Here is a 12,261-nt window from a genome sequence, read left to right as displayed (position 1 = left end):
TAAATGAATAAATGGATTGATTAAACACATTGCTAATGTACATTGTACACTGTGGATTACAAATTTGATAATGTGCTATGATGACAAAAACATAAACCACAATCAGTTGGTTGGACTGAATTTGCTGTCCCCTTTCGTTGTGACCTTTAATTGGTGGTATGTTTATTTGGGCGCCCCAAATCACCGGCGCCGGGAAGAAGATGTGTGCTCGTGGGCCCTAATATCGTTCTGTATTCGGTCGGCGTACATGGGTAGCCGGACAATCTCCTCAATCTTCTCTAACAACACTTCCTCCGTAATATTATCGTTTATGCTTCGCATTACCTGTTTGGGATGACAACAGTGTTTCATTAGTCCTAAACACAACCTGAAATCAGAAACAACAATAACAACAACAACAACAACAGTGTCCTAGAACGCCATTGCGCTCGGTTCTGGGTCACGTCTTCCGTAAAACCTGAAATCAGAAAGACAAAAAAAAGAAAACAGTACTGCATGATAGAAGTACCTTCTTATAGGTATTGAACTCATTTGGGGTTGATTTGTCCGGCCTAGTCCGCATACACACCCACGCATTTCCACCGGCATCCCACGCGCACTCTATAATCTTCCCCGAACAAAAAGCAGGATCCAATTCATCTGCAAGTTGAATTTGGAACACCAAGGTCTTAGATTCCAAGCTAAGTTGAAGTTTTCGAATCAAACTAACGTAATTAGATACCTACTGCAGTATAAATTAATGCACTTTTACGCTCATAAATTCTGGAATTATGGTTTTACACTAGAATGCAGAAAACCTGCAGTTTCAGTACCAAGGTACGAGACATTTGGGGCTGGAACTAAAACGTCGTCCATTAATAATTATAAAAAATAGAAAAAAATCAAAAGTCGACCTTTAAAAACCACCCTATAGCCTCCCATAAGCTTCTTCTTTCCGCGCTCGTTGAGAAAAAGTAGCTCACGGCCATCGACTCCTAACTGTCAACACAAAACTCATTTAGCTTATCACCTATAAGTCCATAAAGAAGGAAGTGGAAGAGAAAACTGTAACTGGCAACCGTGAAACGAATGTGCAGTTCAAAAGAAAGGGTCATTATATAACCTCAAAGAGAAAATCAACTGAATTCATTTCAGGAAACTTCCACTTCAAAAGACCTTCATGCGTGCGGGGAACATATGGATCGTCCCAGCCCTGAAAAAGATGAATCGTCAACAAATTTTGCTCTAGAATCTGGTGATATCTCATCATAGGAGAATCAAGTTTTGTATTGATAAGCAATTGAAGGAAAGCAGAACGGATAAACTACTTCACGGGAGTACAAATCAATTAAGCTAGTTCCAAACAGCAACCAAAAGGTTAATGTAAGAAAACAAAACAGGCAATTCAGTATCAAACACAATTTGAACCTTGGTCATACAGCCTACCCCACTTAGTGGGATAAGGCTTGGTGGTGGTTGCTAAATTTACCAAATTACTCGTTTCAATTGTTCATCATCCGCATATAATCACATAACCCCTCAATCACCTGGAATATCAGACCATCTGATGCATGTGAAAGTCCAGGAATGAATTTCCTCAAAAGCTTGTTGACCGTAGATAGTAACCAAAAACCCTTCCTCCTTACCTGATGAACATCTATAACAAAGTTAATCACCAATCTTAACAGAATATTCACAATAAAAAAACATTGTGTAATCTCTAATTGTCAGGATACATACACTGAACAGTTCCAAGTCATATCTGTAGTAAGGCTCCACACTCCTGGAAAGAGTATCCCGTTCCATATTTCGAGGCTCGATCACTTCTTTCTCAAGCATCTTCCATCGTTCATGGAATGGCAGCTGGACCATTTGTGGTTACCAGTTTATCAATAAATTGAAGTATCCTTATAATGAGTTCATAAAAGGGAATTCTTAACAGAAGAACATTTAGAGACAGTACAACGCAGGAGATTTCCAAAAATGCGGGGACTAGAAAATACACAATCCAAACGAAAAACAGTGGGAGGGGGCCTTTTCAAGACAGATTCCCAGAGCATTATCATATATCTAACCTCTACGAGAGAGACTTGGTTGATTGCAATGACGTCATAAATGAGGTATCTTCGGTCTTGCTTTTGAGTATTTGGGTCAGTGTCAATTATCATCTCTCCATCAAGTAATGTGAAGTTGTGAGTCTTCTCAGGCATAACCTTAAGAAAAAGAATTACATAGGAGGGAGTCACTTAAGGATAACTTCACATCAAACTACATGCATTCCATGTATCAAAACTGCAAGTACATACGCACCTTATTTGAGAATTTGCAAGGGAACCGCATCTGGACCCGTCGGAAAAAAAATTTCCTATCAATCAAGTAACAGCCATCCCATGTAATTAGCATCATATAACGTGTTCCATCAGCTTTCCATGTGGCATAGTAATAGCGCTGCCGCAACAGTTGTTGGTTGTCCCTACAGAGTACAAAACGATATTAAAACTTTGGAAATGGAGGGAAGATCATGTAAAGTACTGAATTTAATGTTGTATGGACCATAAAACGAGTATCTTTAAAATTATAGTATGCCTTTAAAAACATGTAAGGCAATTAGTCTCCAGCCTGAAGCAACTAAAAAGCAAGATCTGGAATTACCTATATCATGCGGATATTATTTGCTACAAAACCAAACATTTCTAGACATTTTTTATCTATAGATTGCAACAGGCTAAGTGCTGAAAAACTAGTAAGACTGAATTTATAAGCAAAAAGAAAATTGGGCTAAGAAATCAGCTGTCCATTCTTAAAAACATATTTTCGATGATAAGTTCATTCGCCTAAAATTGGTTACTGAACTTCCAAATTACAAACTAAAAATATCCATGTTTATACATTTTCAATGATAACTTCATTCATCTACTTAAATTACTGGCTGAACAGAAAAAGGCACCTTCAGTTTATAATGCTGAAAACAAAAGATTCAAAACCACTAGAAGTAACAAAACTATACGGCTATTTTTAAAACAAACCTGTTGAGCGAAACAGGATGGGACCCAGGAAATTGTAAATTCCCTTTACCCTGAAGACATAGCCAGAAATAAGTTTATCAGCAAATAACAACAGCAACATCATGGAGAAGGAAGCATTTAATTGTTCAGATTCCATCTTAATATACAAATCATAACACAAGGCACTAGACTTGAGTGCCTACCCTTCTATCCATATTAAGTGCATCATAAACGGCTTCTTGCATTGATTTTTGCTGGTTAAAAGGTATTCGCTCACCCAAAACATCATCAATCGTCATTGCTTCATTTCTCGCATGATTGGCCTAATACATTCAAAACAAGAAAAATTAAACAAAAGGAATTATCCATTTCAGTCACAATCAGCAAAAGCGGAAGGTGCAATTTGTTTTCCAGGCAAAGAACTTAGAAGTGTTTAACTGCAACAAATTGTTTAAGGGGAACTATTATTGGCAATCCAAAAATCTCATTGTGCACTCGTCTTAAGTGTATTTTTCTTTCTAAATATAGAAAGTTTGCAGTGCACCATGAGATTTTTGGAGTGCCAATTTTTTGTTAAAAACCACTCAGATGAACGACAAACAACTGAAAAGACAGCAATAACACACGTAATGCTTCCAGTTCCAAACAATTAAGTGTGAGTGTTAAACCATAAAAAATCTATTCGGCTTCCATTCTAATTACATCATTTGTCATGCAACACTACAATTCTCTAAACTAAAGACATTTTGCATTAACATGTAAACGGAATCTCAATTCAGGCAGACACATACACAACTACCAGTCTACCAGTGTATTATAATGGCCTGTACTGCAGTTTGAATTTCATCATAAAAAAATATCACAAGCACAATTTCTAACAAATAATTTGCACATAAGCATTTACTGAAAAGTGGTATGATAGCCAGGACATCAATCTTCCAGTTTGGTACTTAAACAAGAGAAAAATTCCTCTGCTAAAATCAAAATAGGATGAACAAGCAAAAATATTTAACAATACATACATTTTCCTGATACATCACAGCTTCAGCTGTGTCATCCAGATCGGAAACTCTCTTCCACTCTGGAGTTTGAGGGCAAACAACTGATTCCGGCTTTCTTTCTTGATAAAACTTGTAAAGTTCATCAATATAATCCTGTTTGTATATCCCTGGAGGACGTGCCCTGGCAAATATATTTATTGCCTGCACAATTGTCAGTCCAGATTGAATATTTTTTAAATCATAACATAGATTCAATCGGAACAAAAGTAATTACCACACAACCAAGTACTTACCTCGGTAACTGAAATTGATTCGTTGCGTACAAGAAAATGAACAATCATGAAGCCTGTGCGGTTATGCCCATGTGTACAGTGGACAAGTATATACCTCATTGGGTCTGTTCTACGGGAGAAAAATTGTGATACCTAACCAAAGAAAAAAAATCACAAAATCAGACATATTCCTTCTCGAATTTCAATAGGGGGTGAATTTCAATAGGGGGTCCCCTGAATTCACAGAGGCAGCTCACCTCATAGAGAAATTTATCTACAGCTGCATTATCAGGAACCGAATCCCTTCCTCTGCATTGTATCTGGCGCAAAGACAAATTTGAGGACATAAGTAAGTAATCATACCTGACTAACTAGGATCAGAAACACAAATTACACTTGCCTTAACATGCCGAATGCCTTCTTTTGTCCACTCCGAAAGGGGATAGTAACGAGTAGTGTTCGTTAAATCAATCACTAAACCGAGCTTGAAACATAAAAATCAATCAGCATAACAACATCATACAGGATAAAGTACAGTACTTTACAGAAACAAAAAAGGAATGTAATTACTTCTCTTCCTAGCAGTCTTTGCTGATGAATGACTTGCTTTGGAGTGTACGTAGCACCAGCAATATGGTCATTGAAAGACTCACCAAGAGGTGCTTTTGATGGAATTATACAACTTATCTCTCCACCATATGCAGGGCAACCAACCCAACCTACAACGGGAGCGAAAACCCGAAAACCCAATTAACCACTAATACAACATGATTAACCCATGATTAGCAATCATGCTAATTCAATCAGTGTTAGCATTGCCTACCTTCAGGAAGCATGTGTCTATCAAAAGCTTGATGATGATTTCTGTTCTGAAACCCAGAATCCCTGTTCTGAAACCCAGAATCCCGGTATGGGTTTTTTCTCTTGAATCCCAATCTTCTTTCTTCTCCATCCTAATTAAAAATTAAGCACAACCCAACAGATGGATCAACTAAGAAATCGAAACGATGTGATTAACAAAATTAAATCCCAATTTTTGTGTTTTGTATTCAAAATTTTTTTTCCATTTTTTGGGATTGGGATTTTGAAGATAAAGCATAATTAAACAGTGATGTGGATCTGTGGGTGTTACCATTTGACTAGGGTTTCTTCAATCTGCTGAATCGATGGGACTCAGACAGTAATTAGGGTTTTGGGTTTGGATGGATCAGACTGACTTGAGAGAGACGTTGAGAGAGAGAGGTTGAGAGAGAGAGAGAGAGAGGTAGAGAGGCAACCAACTAATCGGTGTCTAAGAAAACGCTCCGTTTATAAAGCTTAGGGGAGCCGCCACCACTATCTCCTCCCTTCGCTCTAATTTGTGTCCATACCTTTGGTTTCTGTGTTCACACTTTTGGTTTCCTTTTGCTCAACCAAAAGTAAAATATTAAACAAACTCTACCAATAAAATTGGAAACCGGATCATTTTTCTGAAAATCCGGAGAATTCATAAATCATATCAATTCATCATTGTCGTGCTTATTTAAAATTTAAAATTAAATATAAATAGTATTTAATGAAAATTAACAGTACGATGTACGATAAACGGATATGATTTCTGAATCCTACGGATCCCTAGGAAAAGGATCCGACAATAATCATTTTCCAATAAAATTGATAGACGGCCTCACGAATCACCTATGATGTGAGTAATATATCATTTTTACTTAAGTGCAGTTTTCATTACAAACGATGCCCGCAATTGAGCGAACTCATCATTTGTTATCTCGGTTTGAAAGTTTGTCAATGTTGTTCTTTAGATTTGATGTCGCATATCAATTTAGTTCTTAAGAAGTTCTTGGAATTTAATACTGTATATCCATTTTTCAAAACATTGATTATTGTAGTTAAGTTACTTATTAGCCTAAGTTCAAATCAAATTTTTCTTCTAACAATTTAGATGATGATTGTATTAATAACATATATTAACATGATTTATATCTAACCGTCAAATGGTGCTTTTATTAAGTACATATAAGTATTGTAGTCAAAATTGAATTATTTTTTCTAAAGGGCAAAAAATATAAAATTTTTGAGTCATTCATGTTTTGGGCTTGAATTTCATGAATCAGCTTAAACATTAATGGACCCACATAGGCCCATCTTGCGGCCCGCTCTGTCATCAGACGGCATCATATAAAACGCCACCGTATCAGGTCCCCCCTCTCACTCTCCCGCTTCGTTTGTTTGGTTGAAGAAGCTTCGAAGCCCTAGCTGTCGTCACTGTTATCGCCACAATGAAGCTCGTTAGGTTCGTCTTCCTCTTCAAACCCTAATTCCTCTTCTTCCTCAGTTAACAGCGCCGTTGATTTCGCTCCGATTCCTTTTCTTGATTTTTTTTGGGAAATTTTGCAGGTTTTTGATGAAGTTGAACAACGAGACAGTGTCGATCGAGCTCAAAAACGGCACCGTTGTGAACGGAACCATCACAGGTATACTTCTTCTTTCTTCGCTTTACTTTCTTTCCTTCTAATTTGTTGAATTAGGTGAGGTTTTTGGATACTTAGGGCTTTACTAAACCCTAGGGTTTTGATTTGGCTTGGGTTTGAAATTTCGTGTTTATAGAAGAAGTGGGTCTTGTTTACGTTTAATTTCGGTTTCGTATCACCTTGTACTGAGTACAAAAACTTCGATATTTATAGTGAAACATGGAATGCACAATTTGTCGTTTTAACTCTGTGGAGCATCTCCAATGAACTGAGATTGTTTGTTTGCTACCTCTGGATGTTTTTAGAATTAAGGTTTTGCTCACCCGGTGCTATCATTTCGTGTAAATCGACTGTGGGGAAGAACCGCTCAAACATTGAGGCGGTACGGGTTTGGAGTATACTAGTGTTGCAATTAAGTCTAATTTTGTTGAGTTGTTAATGTCTTATTCAGTAAGTATGATATCTACGTTGTATATTAAATGTGTTGAATGCTCAGTAATTTTAGTTTTTCTACTTACGTAGATTATTCGGTGAACGGGATATGTCCAACTATCTAGAGTTCGAGAATCTTAAATGATATTCTTACTTGGCATTGGGTACATTTACATCTAAAGAGGTCAGGATTGTTTTAAGACCATTGTTTTCTATAAAATAGTTGTAGCACAGAATTTTGAAAGGTTTCCACAATAGATTATTATAGTATATATGTGTATTTTCCCGGCATCTATATCGTTGTGATTTCTGATAGAGAGAATTCCTGGGGTGTTCTTATCCTTTATGCTGAGAACAAACATATGTCAAAATCGGTTGTGTATTTCAAGATGCTTCTATTTTCTTTGGAAGTTGGTGGCTCAAAGATGCTTGCAAGTGTGCTCAGCAATGGGCTCCTGAGAGTTGGGATGTGGTTTTGCTTTATCTCTAAACTGATGCCATTTTCAGCCCGTAATCTGCACGAGCGCTCATGATTACTTCCATGTATTGCATGATAATCAATATATTAGCTAAGCAGAAGCTTCAGAGTATCTTATTTTAAAATTTGGAATGGTAAGGATATGCTTTCAAGTTAGCGCTCACGTAAAAGACTTTGAAAGCTTATGATGCCTTTTTGTATTTTAGACAATGTTTGTAATGAAAAATACGACCATTGCTGTACATAATACAAATATGTCTGCCAAACAGCTCTAGTTCTATTACAAGTCTCCAAAGGAGATCCTTGTGTATTGCATAATAGCATCCAGTAAAGGTTGAAAAAGCTTCAGCTTTTTTTGAATGGACTGCCTTGTAGAGATAAATTAAGAGATTTAACTTAAAACTTTTTAGATAGATTATCATCTTAATCTGGGTGCACACTTCCTTCCACGTGCGTTGTTTTAAACTACTGAACAGGAAGGGAAAAGTAGCTGTTCTGATTGGTAACTTTGCTTGTCGTTACAGGTGTGGATATCAGTATGAATACTCATCTGAAGACGGTGAAACTTACACTCAAGGGGAAGAACCCAGTGACTCTGGATCATCTCAGCGTGAGGGGTAACAACATTCGATACTACATCCTTCCTGACAGCCTGAATCTCGAGACTTTGCTTGTTGAAGAGACACCTAGGGTCAAGCCCAAGAAGCCAACTGCAGGTACCGCAAACTTGTGTTTATCATATAAACTCTCTGAACGTATTCATTCCAATGCTATCTCGCAGTCCTCGCCATTAATCATCTAAATGTGTTTCCTCTGTTTATTTTCAATGACAGGGAGGCCTATGGGACGGGGGCGTGGCCGTGGACGTGGTCGCGGACGTGGCCGTGGCCGTTAATTTTTGTGACACCTGGTTACGTAAACTCCTCTATAGGAAGGAACTTGTCATTGTGATCTTGGAGACGTTGAATGAGTTGCGGTACTGTACTTTAATTTGTTGTCTATGCCCAGTGAATTCTTAAAGTTCTGTTAAGAAGTTAATCAAATATGCTTTTGACATCTCATATCTCCGGTGCACGACGAAATGTTTTACACTACTTGAATTACATGTTTTTAAACAAAACTACGGTAAATTGAGTAGGCATATCCCAATAACCCCTTTATATTTTTTATAAGCAAACGATATCATCTACTTTAAAAGGTGAGGAAATAGGTAAAGTCTCGTACTGGGCTAGTTATAATAATGTGGTTCAAATTCGTCTTGGGCGAAAATCGTACCTAAAACCTCTCATTTACAAATGAAGTGAAATATCACTAGAGTGGTTCTTGTGCACTATTGTACTATTAAGTGTAATTGGTCTAACACATAGGGTATGGTTAGAAGTGTATTTAAAACAACTAAAAATGTTTGTAGATTATTAAAAGCGATTTGGTCATGCTCGGTAGAAAAAAATAAAATTGTTTGTAGGTTAAAAAAACACTTGAAATACTTTATAAGAATATCACATTTTTTGGGCTTCTTTGAGTAAGCACTCTAGGATGGACCTTTTTTTTTTTTTTTCTTCTTCTTTCGAGCGTAAAATTTTCAATATGCTTCTAGTATTACGCTTTAGTGCGACTGATTTTAAACAAAAGTATTTTTAAAAGAAGCAATCCAAATGAGATGAAAGTGTTTTACAAGAAGTCAATAGTCGATGTCGTATTGAAAGCATGTGCAAACTGGACTAACTCCAAAGTTGGTCACCATTTCGATAGATTTTTCAGTATGATCGTCATACGAAACGGTACATTACATGTCATTATATAAATAGTGAGATATGCGTGTCAAAAAATTAATAACTTAAAAAATAAAAAATTTCACTACTTACATAAAAACACATGATGTATCACCCGTATTTCCGTCACAATTAAAATTTTCTCTACCATTTGGTCGTACTCAGTTAAAAGCACTTTTAGAAATTAGACTGCACGTCCAAACATACCCTTAATAAACAAGAAGAGTTAAACTCGACATCGTATTCGCATGCCCGTTTTTTGATCCACTTGTTACCAAACAGGGGGCCAAAACCCGAAATCCCAAACAGACCGTACAAATATTTTCAAATTCGCCTAACTTTTTCAACCGGAAGAAAAAGAAGCAGCGATGGGGAAAGCGTCGGGAGCGAAGCAAGCGGCGGTGGTGTTCGGAGCCCTAGCCGTCGGCTGGCTGGCCATAGAGCTTGCCTTCAAGCCCTTCCTCGACAAGGCCCGCGCCGCCATGAACAAGTCCGACCCGGCCCGCGATCCCGACGAAGACGACGCCGTCAAGGCCGCCGATACCGCCGCCGACGAAGCCTCTGGAACTCTGTAAGGTAGCAGACTCCGAACACTACTACTACTAGTACAATCTACACCGAATCGATAGGCAATAACACTGTAGATTTTGGAATCTTACGATCATGAATTTCTAATAGCTTTATATTAATTAATTACTGTTTGAATTTGAAAATTGTTGGAATTGAGGAAATTACTGGCTGGCCGGTCAACTTTTTGATCTCTCTCTCTCGATTTATTTTCTGAATTATGTTTAATCACTTTTACTTAATGCTTGTGAAATTAGGTTTTAGATTTTAGGGTTTAAGATTTGATTGCTGCAGTTGCAGTTTTGCAAAGAAGGAAGAGTAGAGGGCGACTTTTCGTGGAAGAGAAAGTAGATTGTTCTAGAAAGCCTGGGTTTTGGGGCTCAGCTCATTTGACCTTAGTATATGACACTATCCGTAAAGCCCATAAGAACCTATGTTTTGTGGGTTGGGTTGGGTTGAGGAACAAAAAAATAATGGCTTTTTATGTAGTTGTTATTATTATAGAAGATCGGTTTAGAAATGCTTTTATAATGACTGAAAGCACTTTTGGTGAAATTGGTTTTGGGTTTCAAAGCACTTTTAAGTGTTTTTTAGAAGAAGCATCAGAAATATGCTTTTTACAGGAAGCATTTAAAGTGTTTTTTCAGGATTCACTTAAATTTTTACTGCGAATTGATTTCAAAGTATTTTCATAAAAAACGCTTTCAGTCATTTTAAAAGCACTGCAAAATGCACACAAGTTGGGAATGGGACTCGAACATAGGAAATTTGCATACATCTCTTAGTCACTTGAGCTCTAAGTTTGTCGACCAAAATAATGATTTTGATCGATGAACTTATCACAAGTGGTAAATTAATTGGAAAAATTGGCTTTGGCCCAAACTTATGATCTTCTTCTTTATTGTCCACTCAACTTCCGAGCGCTCTGATTTTTTAAAACTTGTCAAATTTTTTTCCCTTCCCTCCTCGCCCCAATTGTCAAATTGGTTGCATTTTGAGTCGATTTCTATTAGTAACGCTATCCGGAAGGGACGAGAATAGCCCTTGTTTTTATGAGGATGTTTAATTGAAATGAGAATGATTTTTTTTTTTTTTTACAAGAAGCGATGGTAGTTTTCATTAACACACACGAACATAATTACAAGGATCGTTGTATGAGTATATTCTCTAGTGACCAATACACTGATCAATAAATAATTCGAATAAATAAGCATAAACAGTAAACTCCTAACAGCTCCTACAAGCACCTTCGTACCAATTTGCCACAAAGACAGCAAACGCAGCAGACCTAGACTGAGGTGCACATAATGTTATAGCCGGCAAAAACAAAAAAACAAAAAAAACCATTGCTAACAACGATATCCCATCACTCGCAAGGCAAGACATTACTCACTAGATGCGGTACTTACGAAACATACACTAATGTGAGAACAAAATACAACGTTCTCGACCAGGTTCTCTTTACCTGAGACGATATTGCATCGGTAAGATCCACCGCTCTTGCAAGCCAAGCAAAGTGAAGGTGCCATGAATCTAGCCAAGTAAGGGCGCGACGTCGCAAATTAGTGAAGAACAACACCATTTGAATCAGGTGTGGGAGATGGAACTCACCCACCAACAACTAATAAACCAACCACAAATCATGGGAAAACCCTTGAGAGAGAGGGGGTATATTTTGAATTTGGGGTGGAGGTTTTATGGAAGTCATGAAAACTTGGTTGGTGGAGGAGAAGAGGTGTTGGGCCGTAATGATGAAGGGACAGAAAAGGAAAAATAAAAGGGAATGTCGACTATGTTATTGAATTCGAATTAAACAAGGATTCTAACAGTGATTATGAAAGAGAAACTCAGAAAACTTGAGCAAGAAGAAGAAGAGAATTTCGATCTGAAAAACTAGAGAATATCCCTCTACAAAATACTTCCATATATTTCGGGCACACTCACTGAGCATGTGAGCTTATACACCAACAATATAACTGTTGGAGGTGAGAGAGAGATAGACACATCTCTAAATTCAATCTCAGCCATCCATTTCATATTCCATTGAGATTAAGACACTTGTCTAATATCAAGCCTTATGAGACTTAACTAACACATTTCATTTTGAACACACAAGCTCAGCCTATGAGCTGAAGCACAACACTAATAAAAAACTTATAATCTTCTTTAATCTGTTCATCAATTTACACACTAACACTCCCTCTAAATTGTGAATTGATCTCACTCTTAATTTCTCTCTGAGATGACAGAATTGATCCTTAGCAAGAACCTTTATAAATATGTATGC

The 12,261-nt window shown here is 37.3% G+C and overlaps 2 protein-coding genes across 2 annotated transcripts; one reads left to right on the top strand and one right to left on the bottom strand.

Moving 5' to 3' along the window:
• Positions 1-5,656, bottom strand: LOC126617332 (uncharacterized). Its single transcript, XM_050285365.1, has 17 exons — positions 5,390-5,656; positions 5,081-5,210; positions 4,828-4,976; positions 4,658-4,741; positions 4,515-4,577; positions 4,279-4,410; positions 4,007-4,186; positions 3,188-3,307; positions 3,006-3,055; positions 2,290-2,452; positions 2,055-2,192; positions 1,720-1,842; positions 1,527-1,625; positions 1,103-1,192; positions 894-978; positions 509-639; positions 1-324 (listed from the first exon to the last, which is right to left on the bottom strand). The coding sequence occupies exons 1-17, from the start codon at positions 5,390-5,392 to the stop codon at positions 181-183; spliced, it is 1,884 nt and encodes a 627-aa protein (XP_050141322.1). The 5' UTR covers positions 5,393-5,656; the 3' UTR covers positions 1-180.
• A 758-nt stretch (positions 5,657-6,414) lies between these two features.
• LOC126617337 (small nuclear ribonucleoprotein SmD1a) lies at positions 6,415-8,696 on the top strand. Its single transcript, XM_050285373.1, has 4 exons — positions 6,415-6,547; positions 6,652-6,728; positions 8,160-8,351; positions 8,469-8,696. Exons 1-4 carry the CDS (start codon positions 6,534-6,536, stop codon positions 8,528-8,530), a joined length of 345 nt encoding a protein of 114 aa, XP_050141330.1. The 5' UTR covers positions 6,415-6,533; the 3' UTR covers positions 8,531-8,696.
• The last annotated feature ends 3,565 nt before the right edge of the window (positions 8,697-12,261 follow it).

This window comes from Malus sylvestris, chromosome 3 (genome assembly GCF_916048215.2).
Source record: "Malus sylvestris chromosome 3, drMalSylv7.2, whole genome shotgun sequence".
Lineage (NCBI taxonomy): Eukaryota > Viridiplantae > Streptophyta > Magnoliopsida > Rosales > Rosaceae > Malus > Malus sylvestris.
The sequence above is the reverse complement of the archived record's forward strand: the minus strand, read 5'-3'. Positions and strand labels throughout refer to the sequence as shown.

Excerpts from the sequence above, each read along its gene's own strand:
- LOC126617332 (XM_050285365.1), bottom strand. Across the intron at positions 3,308-4,006 it reads CTGTGATGTATCAGGAAAAT|GCCAATCATGCGAGAAATGA; the intron begins GTATGTATTGTT and ends TGAATGTATTAG. Across the intron at positions 979-1,102 it reads CAGTTGATTTTCTCTTTGAG|TTAGGAGTCGATGGCCGTGA; the intron begins GTTATATAATGA and ends TTGTGTTGACAG.
- LOC126617337 (XM_050285373.1), top strand. Across the intron at positions 6,729-8,159 it reads TGTGAACGGAACCATCACAG|GTGTGGATATCAGTATGAAT; the intron begins GTATACTTCTTC and ends TTGTCGTTACAG. Across the intron at positions 8,352-8,468 it reads GCCCAAGAAGCCAACTGCAG|GGAGGCCTATGGGACGGGGG; the intron begins GTACCGCAAACT and ends TTTCAATGACAG.